This window comes from Prionailurus bengalensis, chromosome D1 (assembly GCF_016509475.1).
Source record: "Prionailurus bengalensis isolate Pbe53 chromosome D1, Fcat_Pben_1.1_paternal_pri, whole genome shotgun sequence".
In the NCBI taxonomy this organism is placed as follows: domain Eukaryota; kingdom Metazoa; phylum Chordata; class Mammalia; order Carnivora; family Felidae; genus Prionailurus; species Prionailurus bengalensis.
Window position 1 is genome coordinate 56,460,462 of NC_057346.1, and position 23,614 is coordinate 56,484,075.

Here is a 23,614-nt window from a genome sequence, read left to right on the forward strand (position 1 = left end):
GGATAAGACCACATAGGAACCTAAAGCAAAAATGGGCTTAACAGGGAGACTAATTAGACAATGGATATGGTTGAGGATGAAGACAAGACTGACAAAGGAAATAAGGGAGTCAAAAGGCCCTTAGGGAAATATGGCGGTGCCTGGGTGAGCTCAGTCTCTTGAGTGTCCAAGTTTGGCTCAGGTCATGATCTCATGTTTCATGAGGTTCAAGCCCCATGTCGGGCTCTCTGATGTCAGCACAGAGCCTGCTTCAGGTCCTCTGTGCCCCTCTCTCTGCCCTTCCTCCACTCACATGCGTGCTCTCTCTCTCTCTCCCTCAAAAATAAATAAACATTAAAAAAAATCAGTAAATTTTACTATATAAAATGTTTTTAAATTATGCATGGCAGGGGAGGTTGGGTGGCTCAGTCGGTTAAGCATCCGACTTCGGCTCAGGTCATGATCTCACGGTTCGTGGGTTCGAGTGGGCTCTGTGCTGACAGCTCAGAGCCTGGAGCCTGCTTGGGATTCTGTGTCTCCCTCTCTCTCTGCCCCTCCCCTGCTCGTGCTCTGTCTCTGTCTCTCAAAAATAAACATAAAAAATTTTTTTAATTATGCATGGCAAAACTATCATATGTAAAGTCAAAGGAAAAAACAACCTAACCAAAAATTTTTAATTCACATAACAAGCCAATTTCACTAAAACATAAAGAGTTCCTAAAAACCAGTAAGAAAAAAAATCCAAAAACCCAACAGAAAAAAAATTGCAAAAAATATTAACAGATAATTCACAGAAATGGACAAACAGCACTTAAACATTTCTGAAAAGATTCGCAACCTCACTCATAAGAGAAATCCAACTTAAAACTACACTAAAGTTGGCATAGACCAGAAAGTCTGATAACCTATTCAGGGGCAAAGCAGTACCAAAACAAGCACTTGGTTGAAAAGAGTAAAACAGGCAAAAACCTCTAAAGATGGCAATCTGGCAGTATCTACAAAATTACAAATGCACATATTCTCTGATCCAGCAACTCTACTTCTCCACTTGTGAAAAAATGTATACTTAGAGATATCAATTATAATGTATGTAATACACTATTGTTTGTTACTAGCAAAAAACTGGAAATACGTTAAATGTCCATCAATAGGGAACCAGCTAAATTATGATATATCCTCTAGTGGAATACTAAGTGGCCAGAAAAAATAAATTATGTGGCAGCTCTTTGAGCACTGATATGGAACAATCTACAAGACATACTATTAATTGAAAAAAAAAAAAAAACCCACAAAAGTTTATACAGTGTGTTTAACATGTTATCGTCTGTGTTTCATAGGGAAAAAATATATAATTACGTAAATACTGGAGGTACACACAATATAATTGATAACACTGTTTGCCCCAGGGAAGGGAAAATGGGTATTTGGGGCATGGAGTGATATGGAAAACTCTTCACAGCACCCTCTTATATACCTTTGAATTGTGATCCATATGAATATGTTATCTACTTTTTAAAATAAAACAAAATTTACATTTTTAAAAAAACAGAGGGGCACCTGGGTGGCTCAGTCGGTTAAGCATCTGACTTTGGCTCAGGTCATGATCTTGCAGTTCATGGGTTCGAGCCCCACGTCGGGCTCTGCGCTGACAGCTCAGAGCCTGGAGCCTACTTCAGATTCTGTCTCCGGCTCTCTCTGCCCCTCCCCCGCTAGTGTCCTGTCTCTCTGTCTCTCAAAAGTAAATAAACATTAAAAAAAAATGTTTTTTAAACCAGAAATGGCAACCAACCTTTAAGCTCAGATATCTGTGACAGCCATTACCAGAAGCAGTGTGACATAGTGGTAAGAGTTCAAACTAGAGTCAATAATCCTGAACTCTGGGTGGTTCTACCATTTACTCATGGGCAAATCACTTACTCTCTCTGAGCTTGTTTTCCCTCCCATAAAATGGAGATATTTCCTGCATGCCTACCTCTGTGGGTTATTTTAAGGATCAAATGAAATAATGGATATAAAAGCTCTCTGAAAACTCACAAAGTACTTTATAAATATAAAGTATTAACAGAAATAGGAATGTTGAGAAAGGGATGTGGTTATCAGTGTAAGATGATGAATTGGTTTAGGCATTTCTAATTTGAAGTGAAGAGACAGATTTAGAATTCATTTATCTAAATAAAGGTGCTATGGTCTCAAGTATATAACAGATTTCCAAAGGACAACATTCAGTAAATAGAATTACAAAACTACAAAACTGGAAACCCTTCTGAAGGTCACCTAAGCCTTTGCTACTCAGGATCACATGGGAACTTGCTGGAAATACACAACCTCAGGTCCCACTATAGACCTACCCAGTCAGAACCTACCTTTCAACACGATCCCCAGGTAATTTTTATGTACATTTTAAGTTTAATAAGCACTAGTATAGCCATCTTATTCATTTTTCAGATAATAAAACTGGGGCCACAGGGGCACCTGGGTGGCTCAGTTGGTTAAGCATCCGACTTTGGCTCAGGTCATGATCTCATGGTTCGTGGGTTCGAGCCCCACGTCAGGCTCTGTGCTGACAGCTCAGGGCCTGGAGCCTGCTTTTAATTCTATATCTCCCTCTCTCTACCCTTCCTCTACTCATGCACTGTCTCTCTCTGTCTCTCAAAAATAAATAAACGTAAAAAAAAATTTTTTTTTAATACAAATAAAATAAAATAAAACTGGGGCCATTAGTAAAGGTACTTAGCCATGTTCACACTGTTAATAAATACCAAAATCAAAATGTGGAGCCAGGCCTGATCTCTTGGACTACGTGTATTTATATGCATGTACAATATGTATTTGCTTCCCAGAATCCGTGTTTCAAAACCTCAGAGGCATCTTTGCCTTGCAGATATCCCATGCCCCACCCCATTTCTGATCAGCCACCAGCCCATCAATTCTTTCTTTCTTCACAGTATCTCTGGCATATGTTCCTTCTTTTCCGCATCCTTCATTCACTGCCCTAAAACTATGGCTGTGCTTACCATGAAAAACCAGCTCCCTTCTCTTACGCATGTATCAACTTCCTCTTCTGCAAACAAGAGCTCTCTTACAAATAGTAAGCTCTAAATAATTCCTAAAGAAGGGGCAAGCCATTAAAAAGCATTAATATTAGCATAAGTGATTCCTGGCAGAATCTATGTTTGAAATCTAGCAAGAATAGCAAACTAGAATTTGGTAATCCTAATCCAGAAACTTCCTGTTTTCACTCCCGCTATTTCTTTCCCATCACCTCCTCCTCTTTACCCTAGAACTAACCCAGGTTGCCTTCACCTAGCAAGACCCTTCCACCACAATCAGGCTTTACTACATATATCCAAAGGCTCCACATCTACTTTCTATTACGTCTTTCATCCCAATGTGTCCCAATAAACTCTCAACATTCACAAACATTCTCGTACCTTCATAATTCTCTCCTATAAACTGTATCCTAACAAACCAAACTATTTCAACATTTCTTGAGTACCCATCATGTGCCAGGAACTACACAATAAAACGGAAGTCTAAATACTTTTGAATATCTTTCCTACATAAATTTAGGAAATTAAAAGCCCTGGTCTCTGCTCTGTTGGCATTTCTACACCAAGAAGTTTTGACGTGTTTAAGAGCAAATAATATAGGCAGACTTTTACAGATGCTCAGGCACAAGAGCTGTAGACAGAGTAAGCCCCCCACAACACGAAGGCTGACTCCTGTGCAACAGTCTGTACAGCACGAGGGTTAACAGTTGTAGGACTCTCATGTACAAACTGGGTTCAATGAAATCAACCTGAAAAAACAAAGGGAGTGTGCTTCAATTCAAAATCAAATTGTGGGCTATTTGTCCAATGATCCCAAACGCGCCTTTGTATTATAGCCTAGACTTGGCAGACAGGTTTGAGTCCCACTGTGCTGCCACCAGGGAATGTATTTAAGCTCTCAGAAGCTTCACATTCTTCATCTGTAAAGGGGAGCTAATGACAGGCTGTATTTCACAGAATTGTAATGAGGAGCACATACAGTAACTGCAGAGTACTTAGACACGGTGCTGGAACCATGATAGTTCAATAATGTTACTATTATTCTCAATCACCCTAAAGTTTCCTCATTCTTTTGTGATCAGTTTACCTGTAGAGCTTCAAAGTCTATCCACTGAACTGGAGGTATACAGGTTTGTGAACGTACAGGCAGAGATGAAACTGGAAAACTGCACTTTATTTTAGTATATGTGCTGCCGAAGCGAGCACTGGAAAACTGCACTTTAAATCCAACAAGCAGAGTGAGATAGTGGGAAAAGCTTGAATGTAGAACCAGAACAGTTGCAGATGATGAACTCTAGCTCTTCCATGTTCTTGTCTGAGCCTTGATTTTCTCCCCTGTCAAATGGGAGAGATGGCTCTAACTACTGTGGCTAAAATACTGAGAATGGTTTTAAAGAGACTAGCTACTACAAACAAAGCAGCATGGGAAAAGACAACAGGGTTAAGAATGGGAAACCTGTTCATGAATAACTTTTAAAGGAAACTTCTACAATGGTATGTGACAAGAAGCCATAAATCTTGGGAGGAGGGAAATCTGGCAGTAAATGGTAATCACAAAGTTAGAATAAAATGAATACCTACAATTAAGCAGACAAACAGCAAATCACCCTTTATGACCCAGCTCCAGAATTCCCACTTTTGATACATCCTTCCTGACCTCCCTGTCCCATCCACTACCCCAAATGAAGATGATCACTCCTCCCTTCTATGCTAGGACTACACTGTGGACATGCCACCATCACAGCACTTGCCACAATCGTGCTTTATTGCCAATGCCCCCCCCCAAAAGAAGGGTGATTTCTAAATACAGAAACCAAGTTTTATTCTTCTTTATGCCCACAGCCCTTAGCACAGTACTGGTACAAAGTAGGTCCTCAGTAAGTGTTTGATGGATGAACCAATGAGTAAAGCACAGACAATCTTAGCTATTTCACTATGCCATCTAAGGCAGTGCCCTTGCATTTAAAGTTATATTTTATGCATAGCTCTTAATAGCACATATTTTAAGGGCGCCTGGGTGGCTCAGTCAGTTAAGTCAGTTAAGTGTCGACTCTTGATTTTGGCTCAGGTCATGATCTCACAGTTTGTGAGTTCAAGTCTGCATCAGGCTCTGCACTGACAGAGTGCAGCTTGCTTGGGATTCTCTCTCTCTGCCTCTCGCCTGCTAGCACAGTCTGTCTGTCGGTCTCTCTCTCTCAAAATAAATAAACATTAAGAGAATTAAAAATGAAAAAAATAAAATAAACCAACCCTTCTGAAAAGCCAAGCCCCCAAACTCATTCATATAATAAACATTTTTTTAAAAAACGGCACAGGGGCGCCTGGGTGGCTCAGTCGGTTAAGCCTCCGACTTCGGCTCAGGTCACAACCTGGCGGTCCATGAGTTCGAGCCCCGCATCGGGCTCTGGGCTGACAGCTCAGAGCCTGGAGCCTGCTTCTGATTCTGTGTCTCCCTCTCTCTCTGCCCCTCCCCCGTTCATGCTCTGTCTCTCTCTGTCCCAAAAATAAACGTTAAAAAAAAAAAATTTTTTTTTTTTTAAATAAAAAACGGCACATATTTTATCGTAACTCTTTGCCCTTCTGTAGCCTCAATAATTATAAGCTCCTTAAGGACCCAAACTGTGACTTTTTATCCCAAGTGGCTAATGTGCAGCTACACAGATATTCACTAAATGTCTCTTGAGAGAAGACGGGAACGACAGATGCATGCACACTGCTGCCTCGCTATTCAGGCCTCAGTCTCCCCTCGTTTAGAAGTGTTGTCAGCAGTCTCCTCACCACTCTGTCCACTACCACTGACTCTTCATGTGTCAACTACACTTGAATAAAAAACAATTAATGAGTTAAAAACAAAATACGATCCTGCCATTCTTGCTTATAACGGTATGATGCCCAAGTCAGACTGGGAAATGTGGAGGGAGCGGTAAGAGCTGGGAAATCATTGTTTTGTCACATCACAGCCAAGACTGGCTCAGACAAGAATCATCAATGGATGATAATGGATGACAAGTCTAGAGGGGGAGGAGCAGGATATATGTGTGTTCTCTAAGTGTCTCCCTACAAACTATTCACTAGTCACGTTCATGCAGGCGCACGTACAGACACACACAGAATGACAAAGTTGAGAAATCAGATAACATCTTGACCAGGTGACAAAACTGAACATCACCAGTGAGGGACAAATGGACACTGTGTGCCTCCAAAGGTCATACTGTATACTGTATGAAGGACACATCACCATGCACAAAATACTCCAAGTGAGAATGAGTAATCTGAATCTAATCATGAGGAAACATCAGACGAACAAAAAATGAGGAATGTTCTATTTTTAAAAGGAAAGAAGTGGTTTGTAATATGACACTAACATTAAAAAAAAAAAAAAAGGACAAAAGCTGTGAAAAGCTCTTAAAGAAGAGATAAGACAATTAAATGCACTACCTGACCCTAGACTAGAGCATGAAGTGGAGGAAGAAAATTTCTATAAAGGACATTATGCAATCAACTGACAAAAGTGGAATATAAACCACAGATTAGGTAAAAGTATTATATCAATGTTAATTTTACTGAAGTTAATAACTATACTGTGGATATGAATGAGAATATACCTACTTAGGAAATACGTACTCAAGTATTTAAAAGTAAAAGGTCATGGAGCGCCTGGGTGGCGCAGTCAGTTAAACGTCCAACTTCGGCTCCGCTCATGATCTCAGGGTTCATGAGTGCAAGCCCCGCATCGGGGTGCTGACAGCTCAGAGCCTGAAGCCTGCTTCAAATTCTATGTCTCCCTCTCTCTCTGCCCCTTCCCTGCTCATACTCTGTCTCTCTCTCAAAAATAAACATTAAAAAAAATGTTTTTAAAGGTTGTGATACATGTAATTTAACTTCAAATGATTCACATACACAAAAACATTTATCTATATCTGTACATACAGAAAGAGAGAGCTTGCAAATGACAAAGCAAATGAAATAATGTTAGGAGACAAATCTGGGCAAAGGGTATAAAGATAAAGTGTTCTCATACAAGTTTTATTTTTGCAATGTTTCAATAAGCTTGAAATTCTTTCTAAACAAAAAGTCTTTTTAAAAAGGAAAAGGAATACAAGTCCTAGCAAGTGCAATAAAACAAGAAAAGGTATAAAAGAATACGGTTTGGGAAGGAAGAAATAAAACTGTTTCTGTCACAGATGACATGACCATCTATGTAGAAAACCTGAGAAAATGAACAAAAAAACTCCAGGAACTAATAAGCAATAATACCAAGGTTGCAGGATACGGGTTAACATGCAAAAGCCAATCTCCTCTACACCAGCAATGAACAACTGGAATTTTAACTTAAAAACACAATAACATTTTCATTAGTAGCCTCAAAAAATGAAATAAGAGGTATGAATCTAAGAAAATATGTACAAGATCTATATAAGGAAAACTACAAAACTCTGATAAAAAGATATCAAGGAAGAACTACAAAAGTGGAGAAACATTGGATATTCATGGATACGAAGACTCAATATTGTCAAGATGTCAATTCTTCCCAACTTGATCTATAGAGTCTATGCAATACCAATCAAAATCCCAGCAAGTAATTCTGTAGTTATTAACAAACCGATTCTAAAGTTTATATGGAGAGGGCCAAGGACCCAGAATAGCAAACACGATATTGAAGGAGAACAAAGTTATGGGGCGCCTGGGTAGCTTGGTCAGTTAAGCACCTGACTCTTGATTTTGGCTCTGGTCATGATCTCACAGTTGTTGAGATTGAACCCTGGTCTGGCTCTGCACCGAGCAGAGTCAGACCTACTTAAGAGTCTCTCTCTGCCCCTCCTCCACTGGCACGCTCCCATGCACCTCTCTCTCCAAAAAAGAAAAAAAAAAAAAAAAATAGGATTTGAAGGAGAACAAATTTAGAGGACTGACACTATCTGAGACTTATGATAAAGCTACAGTAATCAAGACAGTGTAGTATTGGCAAGAGAATAAAAAAAAAAAAATCAATGGAACAGAAAAGAAAGCCCAGAAATAGACCCACATAAGTATAGTCAACAGATCTTTAACAAAGGAGCAAAGGCAGTATAATAGGGCAAAGTCTTTTAAACAAATGGTGCTGGAACAACTGGACATTCACATGCAAACAAATGATTCTAGACACAAACCTTACATCCTTCACAAAAATTAATTCAGAAATGAGATTATAGACCTAACTATAGGTCTATAAAACTCATAGAAAATAACACAGGAGAAACCTAGGTGATCTTGGGTACAACAATTACTTTTTAATTTTTTGTTTAATGTTTGTTTATTTTCGAGAGAGAGAGACAGCACAAGCAGGCAGAGAGACAAGGAGACACAGAATCTGAAATAGGTTCCAGGCTCTGAGCTGTCAGCACAGAGCCTGATGTGGGGCTTGAAATCAAGACCAGCAGGATCATGGCCTGAGCCAAAGCCAGACGCTTAACCGACTGAGCCACCCAGGAGCCCTTTTAGGTATAACATCAAACACGTTCTGCATGAAAAGAATAACTGACAAGCTGGACTTCATTAAAATTTAAAACTTCTGTTCTGCAAAAGGCAGTATTAAGAGAAAGAAGACAAGCCACGGACTAGGAAAAAATAATTGCAAAAGCCACATCTGACAAAGCACTGTTACCCAAAATATACAAAGAACTCTTCAAACTCAACAATAAGAAAACAACACAACCCAACTGTAAATTGGACCAAAGACTTTGGCAGCTCACCATACAAGATATACAGATGGCAAATAAGCTCATGAAAAGATGCTTCACCATTTTTCATCAGGAAAATCCAAACTAAAACAAGATGCCACTACACACACCTAGTAGAATGGCCAAACTCCAGAACATTGATAGTACCAAACGTTGACAAGGATGTGCGGTAACAGGGACTCTTAATTCATTGTTAGTGGGAGGCAAAATGGTACAGCCACTTTGGACGTCAGTTTGGCAGGTTCTTATAAAACTAAACATACTCTTCCCATACATTCCAGTAATCATGGTCCTCAGTATTTACTCAAGGGAGTTGTATGATTCCAACTATACGACATTCTGGAAAAGGCAAAACTATGGAGACAATAAAAAGATCAATGGTTGCCAGGGCTTAAGAGGGAGTGGGGGATGAACAGATATAGCAAAGGAGATTTTACAGCACTGAAACTACTCTGTATGATAACTATATTGGTGAATACATGTCATTATATATTTGTCCCAAACCATAGAAGATATAACACAAGCCCTAATGTAAACTATGGGCTTTGGGTGACAATGATGTGTCAATGCAGGTTTGCCAACTGTGACTAACATACCATAGAGAAGGGGATATTGATAATGGGAAATACTATGCATGTGTGGGGTCAGGAGAATCTGGAAAATCTTTGTACATTCTGCTCAATTTCACTGTGAATCTAAAACTGCTCTAAAAAAAAAAATCAAGTCTTGGGGCACCTAGGTGGCTCAGTCGGTTAAGCATCCAACTTTGGCTCAGGTCATGATCTCACAGTTCATGCCTGTGAGCCCCACATCAGGCTCTGTGCTGACAACTCAGAGCCTGGAGCCTGCTTTGGATTCTGTCTCCCTCTCTCTCTGCTCCTTCTTCGCTCATACTCTTTTTCTCTCTCTCTCAAAAATAAATAAACACTAAAATTTTTTTTAAAAATTAAGTCTTTAAAAAGAAACCATCCTCCCCTCTACCTACAGGAGAGCCTGGCATATGTGACCCTTTATGATCTAATCCCAAACTATACCTCTCCAACACATTTGTTTCCACCATCCTCCTCTTAGCTACTTAAACTCCAGCTTCACTTAATTATCTGCCATTCCTTTTTATACTTTACCTTTTTATTCAAGTTGATCATTCTGCTAGAATACTTTTCCTCATCTTTCCCACTTCAGCTTTTGTTCATTCTATCTCTTATATTATGGTTTGTTGATATAGTTGCCTTAACCATTAGATTATGAGTCCCTCCATGGCAAGGACAATGCCTAACAAATAGCAATAGTAATAACAATAGAAGCCAACAACTAACATTTCTGGAACACTCTGTACCAAGCACCTTTTTAAGCAAATTTATGACTCATTTAATCCTTTCAGCAACCCTACAAGATAGGTACTATTATGCCCATTTGATTCGAGCCTTCCTGAGGCATAGGGAGATCAAGGAACTTCCAGACTGCTCAGCTAAGAAATGGAAGGACCAGGATTTGAACCCAGGCAGTCCGTCTGGCTCTAGAATCCATATTCTTCACCACTGTGGTATACATAGTAGAAACTCAAAAAAACTAACTGCTGAACAAAGGTCAGCACAGAACAGAGTTGAACACGGTGTTTGCAGAATGAAAATTCCACAAAGGGACCAAAGTAAAGCAACTGGCAACTGAGAAAAGGGAGGCAAAGAGGTTTAAAATGTTTAGAGATACAAATAATCTAATCTCTCTCCAATCTTCTCTTGTAAAAGTTAAGAACCGAAGACCAAAGTGCTTTTCCCAAAGTTACCTTAGTTACTCCCTGAACCAGTTTTACAAGTCTTTCCACCACACCATATTAAAGGAATGATTATTTGTTCCTAAGAAATTGTAAAAATGGAGGTGGAGGAGGGGTGAACTGGGTGAAGGGGGTCAAAAGGTCAAAAAGTACAGATTTTCAGTTATAAAATAAATAAGTCACGGGAACGTAATGTGACTATAGTTAATAATACTGTATTGAATATTTGAAAGTTGCTATGAGAGTAAATCTTAAAAGTCCTCATCACAAGAATTTTTTTGTAACTATTATGGTGACTGGGGCGCCTGGCTGACTCAGTCAGTAGAGCATAAGACTCTTGATCTTGGGGTCATGCGTTCAAGCCCCACACTAGACATGGAGAGAAAAGAAAAGAGAGGAGAGGAGAGGAGGAGAGGGGAGGGGAGGGGAGGGGAGGGGAGGGGAGGGGAGGGGAGGGGAGGGGAGGAGAGAAGAGAAGAAAGGAAAAGAAAGGAAAAGAAAAGAAAAGAAAAGAAAAGAAAAGAAAAGAAAAGAAAAAAGAAAAGAAAAGAGAAAAGAGAAAGAGAAAGAAAAGAGAGAGAGAGAAAGAAGGGAGGGAGGGAGAGAGGGAGGAAGAAAAGAAGGAGGACTATGTATGGTGATAGATGTTAACTAGACTTACTGTGCTGGTCATTTCACAAATTATACAAATATCAAATCATTATGTTGTATACCTGAAACTAATGTTCTGTGCCAATTATACCTCACGTTAAAATAATAGTAATAATAATATCTAACAACAGACATTGTGAAATCACAAAAATGAAATGCAAATTAAATGAAAAAAGGAAAATGATATAAAATTACAATCAAATATATTCTGGTATTCCAACAATAAGAGAAGTTGAAGAAAGATGCACACCAGCCTAATGCAATATTTGGTACACAGCAGGAATTTAATATCAATTAAATTTTTTATTTATTTTTTTTTAATTTTTTTTTTCAACGTTTATTTATTTTTGGGACAGAGAGAGACAGAGCATGAACGGGGGAGGGGCAGAGAGAGAGGCAGACACAGAATCGGAAACAGGCTCCAGGCTCTGAGCCATCAGCCCAGAGCCCGACGCGGGGCTCGAACTCCCGGACTGCGAGATCGTGACCTGGCTGAAGTCGGACGCTTAACCAACTGCGCCACCCAGGCGCCCCTATCAATTAAATTTTTTAATCTTAAGAGGTTTTATGTTTACTTCTAAGTATCCATTTAATTTTTATATATATATATATATATATATATATATATATATATATATAAAAAACTTTTCTAAAATACCCTGCATATATTGCTACCTCATTAAAGAGGATATTGATAGGGGCGCCTGGGTGGCTCAGTGGGTTAAGCATCCGACTTTGGCTCAGGTCATGATCTCACAGTTTGTGAGTTTGAGCCCCATGCTGGGCTCTGTGCTGACAGCTCAGAGCCTGGAGCCTGCTTCAGATTCTATGTCTCCCTCTCTCCCTGCCCCTCCCCTGCTTGTGTTTTCTCTCTCTCTCTCAAAAATAAATAAATAAAACATTTTTTTTTAATTTTCGTTAATGTTTTTATTTATTTTTGAGACAGAGAGAGACAGAGCATGAGCAGGGGAGGGGCAGAGGGAGAGAGGGAGACATAGAGGCAGAAGCAGGCTCCAAGCTCTGAGCTGTCAGCACAGAGCCCGACACGGGGCTCAAACCCACGGACTGTGAGATCATGACCTGAGCCGAAGTCAGACACTCAACCGACTGAGCCACCGAGGTGCCCCATACATTTTTTTTAAATAATAAAAAAATAAAGAGGATATTAATACATGTAACCTTTTCTTGAACACACAATATTCATGAGCAATAATTTTTAGTAATTTTCAGACAGTTTTAAAGCAGCCAAGTTAATATAATATCAAAAATGCAGCTAAGGTACAATTAAGGAACTCTGCAATTCTAGTGTCCCCATCTAATAATCAAACTGATGTCTCTGACAGAAATATATGGATATCAAAAGTAAACTAGTCACTCCAGAACACCTGGACAACTGTTTATATGAAATACCTATCAAGTAGAATAAACTCCATTAAGTCAAATCATGAAAACAAGCCTGAAATACCTACTATCAATTAAATCTTTTTTTTCTTCTTTTTTTTTTTTTTTCTTTTCAACGTTTATTTATTTTTGGGACAGAGAGAGACAGAGCATGAACGGGGGAGGGGCAGAGAGAGAGGGAGACACAGAATCGGAAACAGGCTCCAGGCTCCGAGCCATCAGCCCAGAGCCCGACGCGGGGCTCGAACTCCCGGACCGCGAGATCGTGACCTGGCTGAAGTCGGACGCTTAACCGACTGCGCCACCCAGGCGCCCCTATCAATTAAATCTTTATACCTACTATAAAGTTGAAACCAACTCTCTCCTATAATGAGCACAGTGCTATAAAATACATTGACCTGGAGGGGCGCCTGGGTGGCTCAGTCAGTTAAGCGTCCTACTCTTGATTGCAGCTCAGGTCATGACCACACTGTCAGTACAGAGACCGCTTGGAATCCTCTCTCTCTCTCCCTCTCTTTCTCTGCCTCTCTCTCTCACAATAAAAAATAATAATAAAAACAAATAAATACAATAAAATGTCCTAGACCTATAATGAGTAGCATACCCACAGCCTACTTTCCTATCTTGCTTTGTGATCTATTTTCAAAATGAAAAATTAAAAATCTTCTTCATCTTGCTGCTTCCCATATATAGCTGGATATTAACATTTTAGTGGATGAAAGCAGTACCAATTTAATGAGATTATTCTATTCATTAAGGTAGACAATCAAAAAAAGTTTTTTTAGGGGCGCCTAGGTGGCTCAGTCGGTTAAGCATCTGACCTTGGCTCAGGTCATGATCTCACAGTTCATGAGTTCGAGCCCCGTGTTGGGCTCTGTGCTGACAGCTCAGAGTCTGGAGCCTGCTTTGGATTCTGTGTCTCCCTCTCTCTCTGCCCCTCCCCCACTCGTGCTCTATCTCAGTCTCTCAAAACTAAATAAACGTTGAAAAAAAAAAGTGTTTTTATAAGGGCGCCTGGGTGGCTCAGTTAAGAGTCTGACTTTGGCTCAGATCATGATTTCATGGTTCATGAGTTTGAGCCCCACATTGGAACTCTCAGCGCAGGGCCAATTCAGATCCTCCGTCTCCCTGTCTCTCTGCCCCTCCTCCATGCTCACTCTCTCTCTCTCTCTCTCTCTCTCTCTCTCTCTCTCACTCTCGCTCTCTCAGAAATTGAAAAAAAAAAAAAGTTTTTCATGATTCTAAATAAAGTTACTTTCATGTTGCTTTTTTTTTAAACGTTTAGTTTTCCTGTATTCTGATCAAAAAGCGACTGGAATTGTGACAGGAAAAATTCACATCCTCTGAAAGACATAAGCACGTTGGAGGACACAAGACCTACAGTTTCTAATCACATGCCTAACATAATTCAAAGAGGATACTTTATAAATATCTGTTGAATAAATGGCTGACGCAGTTAAGTTTTCCTCTTTTAATAGAGGCTAACATAACATATGAATTACTTATAGTTCAGAGTAAAACCCCTAGTAAAAAAAAAGTATAATCATGGTAAAGAACACCAAGTTTTTCCTGAAAAAAAAAAAAATCATAAAAGTCTGATTGCCACTTTTACTTATTTGTATCTTCCCTTTTTTCTTACCCTGGAGTCTACTGACGAAAGCCAAAGGTAACTGCCAGTTTCCACTTCCTGATTTTCCCTACTGTTCTCAAAAAAATCAGACTGTTTCTTTCAGGATATTCTAAAAACCATGGCGGGGGGAGGAAAAATGCCAGATATTTCAATGGACCAACAAACAAACTGAGCCGCTTAAGTGCTAGGCTCTAATGCTCAGCTTTAACAGTATCTGGCTTAGCCTTTAACTAACAAACGCACTTGACTAGAGTTTTCAATGCCTCGTAACATTTCTAGTAAATGAGGTCTGTGGCAATCAGCGTCAAATATTACAGAGAATGAAATTCCTGACATCAAAGAACCCACAATCACCAGATGTTGCTGTTTCAGAAATTTAAAGAGGTAGAGAATCAGGAATTCTTAAGTGGACTACTCAAAAAAGGATAGGCATTTAAAAAAAAAGGATAGGCATGGTAAGTACCCAAAGACAAAACAGGAAGACTGATCACTTAAAATACAGAGGGATCTTCCAAAGTTTCATTCTAATTCACACCATAAAAGGGGTGTGGGGGTGGAGCCTGAGTATTCTGCCTGTAAAAAGAAGTTTAAAATACAGCCTTTCTTCACTTCTGTCCTAGCCTAAAATCCCCAGAGATGTGGAGATGCTGTGACAAAGCACAGAGATAAGTTTAAGAAACAAGTTTTCAAACACCCAGCCAAGCACAGTAGAACTACTCCCAACACCCAGGTTCTGGTCAGGTATCTGTCACTAAAAGAACAACAGGGCACTCAATTCACATTTGTTAAACTAATCATCTTTACTGACTCCTTCAGGAAGAGAATAAACAGATGACCAAGTGTATGGCCAGGGGAATAGTTTCACCTCTGAGAGCTTCAGATTTTGCATTTGTAAACTTCTATGATTCAAATTCAAGATTCCATCTCAAAGTAAGATGGAAAACAAGATTGTATAATACTAAACCAAGAAGGTATACTATGAATTATGTTTTCTAAAAATTCCAATGTCAAGTTTTCTGTGCTGCACGCACCTTCTACCTATATAGTCTAACTGCTAACTGATGCAAGGAATTAGAAACATTTAACTCTGCCTGAGACACTACTGTGTCATTAGACCCATAACAAAGTATAAAACCTAAAATGTTTCAACTCCTCTCTTAACATAGACCTGTCTTTAATTTTTCTAAAATACCCATGGTTTGTTACTGCATTCATTCAAGTGCTTTAAAAATGACAAATAGGGGCGCCTGGGTGGCTCAATGGGTTGAGCGCCCAACTCTTGATTTCAGCTCAGATCAGGATCTCGCTGTTTGTCAGTTTGAGCCCCACGTGGGGATCTGTGCTAACAGCTCAGAGCCTGGAGCCTGCTTAGGATTCTGTCTCCCTCTCTCTCTGGCCCTTCCCCACTTACCACTCTCTCGCGTGCGGTCTCAAAAATAAATAATTTTTGAAAATGACAAATTTTCCTTTTCCCCCACAGTAGTAATAAGGCTGATGGGTAAAAATACACAGATATCAAAAGTACACATTTTAAAACTACGAAAACCTAATTTGTTTTTTCATTTCACTACACACTTCAGGCCCAACTTACAAGTTTCAGTTCTGCTCTTGCTCTATTTCTAGTCAGTTTCACTTCAAAAATTTTCTGCCACAAAGTTAAGAATTGTGATCCTGTGGAGAAATTTTAAAGTAAACACTAAATAAGAACATAGCTTTTCCTTTCAAAGGAGAACTAAACATTTTCACAAGAAAAACAAAGAAACAAACAAATAAAAAAAATCTTAATTAAATGTATTTTGTCATATAAAAATGATTTTTAGACTGCTGATTTTTTTCCAGTTTCTGAACCTTCCTCATATAGTTTTGTTTACAAGAGCCAAAGCAGTTCAAAAATTGCTATCATTCTATTTTATATACATGTTTTAAATCTGAGTCACAAGTAAGGGGCTCAATAAATATTTGTGGAAGGAACGAACATACATAGCACAGTACTGTGCTGCAGGAGGCATATGTTCCTAATAAGAGACAACTTTCTCTCTGCCTTTAGTGGCCTTACCAACAAAACAGATTTCTTTGAAAGTACATGAAAAAAAAAAAATCAAATTAGATTAGCAACAGTAAGATATCTAATAAACACATAAGAGGGAACTATATATCATATATGGCTAAATTAAGCTTTATAAAGCTTTTTGATGTTTCTGCCATTTTTTTCTTGTATGTGCTTCAATCCCATTTCCTTCTTCTCTTTAGGCTGTAAAGGTCTTCAAAGGAAAGATTCATATAAAAATAAAAATTAAAAATAAAAATATACAGACAGCTCCTACTATGTAATCAGTAGTGTTCGGTAGAGGTGCTGTGGGAAATAAACTACAAAGCATCATGGTCCTGAACCTTCAGGTAACTTAAAACGTCTGTGTTTAGCCAGCGCTCTGCAAAGAGTAGGTGTCTATGGCAACTGGTAATCAGAGACCTTAACTGCCCCTGTGTTAACACTGTGTAACTTTGAAAAAGTTACCCAGACCTTAGATTCCTCATCTGTGAAAGAAGTCGTTACTGATACAAATCTCCCATGCAGAAGAATCCCAAATGATTTATGTAGATATTCTGCCCTTCGGGAGAGGGAACAGGAATCCCCATTCAACTATGGGCTGTGCATAGTGACTTTCTTCCAAAAAGGACAGTATGGAGAGTGAGCGGGAAAGAGTAACCTTATAGCAGTGTTTGTAAACGAGACAAACACTACCTCGGCTGGTGATGATGAAGGTTAACATCAATAGTGGTAAGTCATCTTAACAGTATATACACCTGATAAGACCAGATAAAAATGGCACTTTACCTCCTTGGCCTTCCTCCCAAAACCCATAACCCCAGTCTAATCATGGGGGGGGGGGGGGGGGGGGGGGAACCAACATGAGACTCATTCCAATACAAGGGCATCCTACAAAATACCTTATCAGTACTCTAAAACTGTCTCAGCCATCAAAAAGAAGGAAAATCTGAGGAACTGTCACAGCCAAGAGAGTAAGGAGACAGAACAACTAAATATAATGTGGTATTCAGGATGATATCCTGGCACAGAAAAAGGTCATTAGGTAAATAGTACAGATCCATTAACAGATGAATAGATAAACAAAATGCACAGGCTTCCTGCTGACTCAGTAAGTTGTAAGTTCAAGCCCCAAGTTGGATGTACAATTTACTTAAAAAATAAAAAATAAAAAATCCAGTATATACATATAATGGAGTATTACTTAGACTTATAAAGGAATGAAATTCTGATACATGCTACAACATGGATGAACACTGAAAACATTATGCTGAAAATAAGCCTTACGCAAAAGAGCAAATACTGTATTATTCACTTACATGAAGTACCTAGAATGAGCAAATTCATAGAAACACAGCACAACAAAGTTCACCAGGGGCTGGAAGAAGGGGAAAATGGGGAATTATTGTTTAATGGGTACAGTATCTGTTTGGGATGGTGAAAATTTCTGGAAATAGATAGTGGTGATGACTGCACAAACAGTCATAACTGCCTTTGAGATACACACTTAAAAATTATTAAAATGGCAAATTTTATGGAATGTATATTTTACCCCAATTTTTTAAACTAAGGAATACTGAATAAACTGGGGACTTTCACTAGTAATAACACATCAATATTGGTTCATTAATTGTAACAAATGTATCATACAATTGGAAGACATCAAGAATAGGGGAAAATGGGTGTAGAGTATATAGTTTCTGCACTATCTTTTCACCTCAAGTTTTCTGTAAATCTAAAACTGTTCTGAAAAATGTCTACATAAAAAAATTCAGGGGATATAAATGTTAATAGAGCTAATATAGTCCACCTCTTCCAAACACAGGAGAAGAAAAATAAATGCTCTTCAAATCAGCGAAAAACTTTGAGCGATCAGAAAAATTAATGCCAAGGACAAAAATAAACCTGCAATTCACGAAAGAAATTACAATGTTACATAAACCTATGCAAAGATGAAATCCATAGGGTTGTTTAAGGATAAGTGAGATCATGTACTTAGCACAGTGTTTTGTATACATTAAATGAAGCTATTAAAATATAATAATTAAAGAAATACAAATTTAAATAGCAAAAATATATACATGTGTATACAGATGCAGATTATACACATTCATATATGTATAAGTTATATGATTATATTCTACATATATTATACATATATATAAAATCATATTGGAAAACACGGAGAAAACTTCCGATGCCCAAAGCTGACAAAATATGATGGGTAAACAAACCCTGTCATAATCTAGTGGTAGTAGTGTGGTGGACATGTCCTTTCAGGGAAACACTTTGCTAATATCTTCTAAAGTTAACAAAAATGAAAACATAAAAATAAAAAATAAAGTTAACAAAAACGTACATATAATAAAAGTATTCATGTACATATTTTATATGAAGTATACTTCTATGTATTTATACCAATTTAAATATATACATATATCCTTTGAGTGATTTCACTGCTCAAAATTCATCCTAAAGAAATATTAGCACAAGTGTACAAAGATACCTATACGTGTATATTCCCTGCAACAATGTAACAGATAAAACTGGAAACTGTACAAAGGGCTACCAACAAGGAGTTAAACAAAGCTAAGTGAACATTATTATGCAAAATATGGTAGATGTATATACACTAACATGGATGATTGTCTAAAACAAATAATAAATAGCAAATTTTTTCTTAATTTTTAAAGGAAAGGAATAAACCAGTTCAGGGCTGTTGAAACTGGGGTTTCCATGTACGTATGTTTCAAGAAAACCAAAACCGCATGCAAAACTGTGTTTACGTATGTAAGTGCATTTTCTAAGGAAGGTGTCTACAGCTTTTACCGAATTCTTAAAGGAATATGTGGCCCCCTGGAAGGGTCACTGAACAATCACTAAAAAACCACCCATTTCTGAGTATCTACAGAAATGTAGTTTAGGTTAGACTCAAGTGAGGAAGACTCTGGGGAGGAAAGAAGTGCTCTCAATTAAACGTTTAGGATGTATTAAATGCCTCTACCACAAAACACAAAATTTTATTTCAAAACTCTAAATTTAAGGGTGTGAAGGAAGTTATTCTTCAGATGAGCTTATATTCACTAATTACAAACCTCAACCAAAAATTAAAGATCAAAAACAGTCTTCAAAATGTGTGACTAGTACATGCTTAAATTACAATTAAAGTAAGATCATACAGAAGCAAAAGGAGGCAAAGATTAAGTAGTAAGTAGTCCCATTTGACACAGACAGGTTGACAATTATGGACTAGTTACTCACATAGACAAAGATTCAGGAGTTATGCAGCCTTAACTAAACTTTTTTTTAACGGCAAGTGGATTAAAATAAGACAAAAATAAGTTGGGTCTTATACATAGTTTTGTGGGCTTCCTTTGAGCAAAATAGATAAGTCTTTTCCTGGAGGCAGATTAAGGTGATTCCAACACCTTTAAAACTAATACAGCAAATTAACATTTTAAACATCACAGCCATGAGAATCAATGGGACAAATGAAAACTGAAATAAATGAGTACAAAATAGCAGGGATACTGTCTACCCTAAGATGAAAATATACTTAGAATAGTGGTTGTCAATCAGGAGTAATTTTGCCCCTCTAAGGGACATTTGGCAGCCCCTGAAGACATTCTTGACTGTCAGGACTGGACAGGTGCTCCTAGTACCTTGTGGGTACAAGCTATGGATGTGGCTCCACATCTCACAGACTGACCTACCCACTCAAAATTGTCAACAATGCCAAGAAGCAGCCTGGGGGAACCACTGAATCTATGCTTTGAGACAATCAGCTTTACAACAGAAATCCTAAAACAGTGTTTACTTATTTGTTTCAAAAGACTGACATCTTATCAAATACCATGGGATCCAGTAAAACGACACAATTTTCAAAGTGTCATTTAAAAGAAAGTTATCAACTGATTTTCCAATTTATCTAAACTTTTTAAATTTTGCAAAAGCCACATGGAACAACAACAAAAGACAATGAATTCATGCTAAAAGAAAAAAGTCTTATACACACACATCCTATGATGCTCACAGACAATACTGAGCAAAAGAAATCAGAAAAAGAAGACCACAAAAAAATGTGGTCTTTGCTTGATACACCGTTTGCGTTTATACACCGTTCAAGAGCAGGCAAAAACCGATCTCTTGTTAGAAATCAGACTAGTAGTTCCTTTGGAGAGAAAGAAAAGGTAGAGATGGGAGAGAACATAAAGAGGACTTCTGGAGGGGCGCCTGGGTGGCACAGTCGGTTAAGCGTCCGACTTCGGCCAGGTCACGATCTCGCGGTCCGGGAGTTCGAGCCCCGCGTCAGGCTCTGGGCTGATGGCTCGGAGCCTGGAGCCTGTTTCTGATTCTGTGTCTCCCTCTCTCTCTGCCCCTCCCCCGTTCATGCTCTGTCTCTCTCTGTCCCAAAAATAAATAAACGTTGAAAAAAATTTAAAAAAAAAAAAAAAAAAGGACTTCTGGAATGCTAATAATTTTGTATTTCTTAATTTGGGTGATGGTTATATAACTGTTCACTTTGCAACAATTCATCAAGCTGTGTGCTAAATAATCAGTGCAGTTTATACAGATAACACTTTTACAAAAATGTTTATTTTTTAAATGTTATTCACACCCTAAAAACCTGAACACTTTGACCCACAAAGCTAAATGAACGTCAGTTGCAAAAGTAAAAGTATTTTCATTATATAGGTACTTTGACCCACAAAACTAAAAAAAAGTCAACTGCAAAAGTATTTTTGTTATATAGGCTACCTTCCAAGAATTCAAGAAGGATGACACCCCCAGAAAGCTGTAAATACCATACTCAGAGCTCATATGGCATTCAGCTAAACACTTAAGCCACTATGTATCCCTCGGCACAAATCCAAAAATTTGACAAAGGCTTACAAATGCAGTTAAATTTACTCCACGGACAGTTTAGCTATTTCCCCCATTTTAAACTGTGAACTGTTATCAGAGAACATGCTCTATGCAACAAATGATGCTTCCTCGTTTCTAATCCCACATTTTCCCAAAGCTCCCCCAAGCTAAATCCCTCTTGGCCCTCAATACTTAGGATTTCTCCAGGCTGCTCCCAACAGTGCCCACCATCGCCTCTCTCAGTATCCATCCTCACAATCCACCTCCCCACACACATGAAAATTCACATTTAATGCTCATTCCTAAGGCTAGTCTTTCCCCTGCCAGACTTCTAATCTTTCCCAGGACCTCATAAATACAATCCAAACCTCACTACCCTCAAACTCCTAACATTCTCCACCAACTCGCTTCCCAACAGCACCACAAAACTAGGGCACATGCTAACCCCAGCTTTTAAATGCTCTTCTCCCACATAAAAAGTCCTGCCTCTGCACACAATTCAGCTCAGTGGCCAGTGCAGCTAAGACCTCCAGTGCAGCTCTCCGCTTTAGCACCCCCTCTACTTTTCCTGCTTTCAAACCCATCTCATTTCCCCTCCACCCCCTGCCCCAAACTCTGCTTTCTTCTTTCCTAAGTACTAGGGCAGGGGTAGTTGAATGCAGGGTGAAGGACCGTGCTCCATCCTGTGCGAAGGTTCTCAAGTCTCAAGCACACAGCCATGTGCCCGGGCTACAGGGTCCCAACGCTGGACTGTGAAACCCAGCCTCAGCACTTCCTGACTGCAAGGCCTTGGACGTAGGATTTTCCATCTTTGAGACTCAGTTTGCTGAACTACAAAACGGGAAATCATAAAAAATAGCTATCTCATAGAACTGTCAGGATGAAATGAATTACTGGCCATTGAGCCCTTGGCACAAATCCTACGTGGGTAAGTCTCAGGAACTGACAGATTTTCCTTGGGTCCTCTTCAAGGAAACAGGGATACCAGAGAGGGTGAAAGGTCCTTTCCTGGCAAGGGAGAGGTGGAGGGAAGAAGTACCATACAGACATACGGCTGACACCAAGAATTGTGTTAGATCCCCCAAGCTCAGTGCTCTCTCTTCATTATCCGCTTACAATGTGGACCCGAGAAGCCCCCAAAACCCCCGCTAAAGGATGGGGTAAGTAAGACACAAACATATACATCAGATCCTCCTTCCACGGGGAGTCCTTTGAGGAAATGAAGGAGGAAGGTGCCCCTAAATTGCTAAAACGCGATCCTTGGGGGTCTGAGAATCAGGAAGGAAACCCCAAAGCCCCAAAGGATTTCTCTTGGGAAGCCGAGGGGAGTACTTCATAACAAGGAGATGAAAAGTAAACGGTAGAAACCATAAAGATTCCTCAACTTCTCCCGTAGGAAAGAGTACCAACTGGTTTCTCCGCAAGTGGGTAGAGAAAGCAAAAGCGCTTTCCCCATCTCTCAGGTGACTCCCGGGCTTCCCCGGGTCCCTTCCCAGGAGGAATGAGGAGGAGGGTCCGCGCAAGGGAATCCCCAGCACCCCAGCTGGGGAGAGGCGGGCTCAGGCCGGGGTCCCCAGGGAGTTCCACTGGGTCTCTTCCCGTCTCTTTGCAGCCGGTCTCCAGTAACCGGATCCCTCCGGGGGACTCGGGGATCTCCCAGAGCATCGGACGTCGCTGGCTCCCTCGCCTCACAATCCTGAAGTCCTCGGTCCCCCGAGTTCTCCCCGGCACTCGCCCGGGTCTCCCGGCTGGCACAGGGTCCGCCCGCCGCCCACGGGCTCTCCTCCCCGGCCTCCTGCCACCCCACCCCCTACCGAGCACCGCGAGCCCGCGGGCTTACCTGCTGAGAGGGCAGCTCCACATGCAGGGCCCGCGCGGCAGAACCGGGTGGCAACGCGGCGGCCGGGCCCGGGGGCGGCGGGGGGACCGGGCCCCCGACCGACGCGGAGGCGCTCATCTTGACCCAGGGGCCGCCGAGCGGCGGGGCCCGCGCTCCTCCGGCATCCGCCACCACAGCGTAGCCACGACCCGCCGAGCCCCTGCAGCCCCGAAACCCGCCACCCGAGAGGCAGGACGGCTCTACCCCACCTCCGGCCGCCGCGGCCGCGGGCTAAGGAAGAGCCATATTACCGCAGTGCAACCCCCACCACCCCGCCGAGACCTGGCTTGCTCATTGGTCGTGCTGCCACAGGGGCGGGACCCAACGACGGCCAAGGGATGTGCTATTGGGTAGAAGGGCTGTCCATCGACGGCCGGAATGGGCTCTGGGCGGAGGGACCCGGGGATGGCCTAAATTGCGTCTGTCAAGCTGGGGTGAAACCCGGGGCGTTGCTTCTTTTTTCCCCAGTCTAATTGGTTCTTTCACTACCGTGGGGCGGGGTCTCCTGATAGATCCGCAAGGACCATTGCTCTAGGCTGGTGTCAGTTGTCAGTACGGGGAAAGAGGGGCGGGATCCGACTAGGTAGAGCGAGCGCCTGGGCTCTGCTGTCACGTGCAGG

The 23,614-nt window shown here is 40.3% G+C and overlaps 1 protein-coding gene across 1 annotated transcript in view; it reads right to left on the reverse strand.

The window, feature by feature from the left end:
• The window catches only part of UVRAG (UV radiation resistance associated), a 297,500-nt gene extending 274,222 nt beyond the window's left edge, over positions 1–23,278 (reverse strand). The window contains exon 1 of the mRNA XM_043580203.1: positions 22,956–23,278. Coding sequence (XP_043436138.1) covers positions 22,956–23,072 — 117 coding nt within the window. The 5' untranslated portion in view covers positions 23,073–23,278. The remainder of the gene's footprint in view (positions 1–22,955) is intronic.
• Between the last annotated feature and the right edge of the window lie 336 nt (positions 23,279–23,614).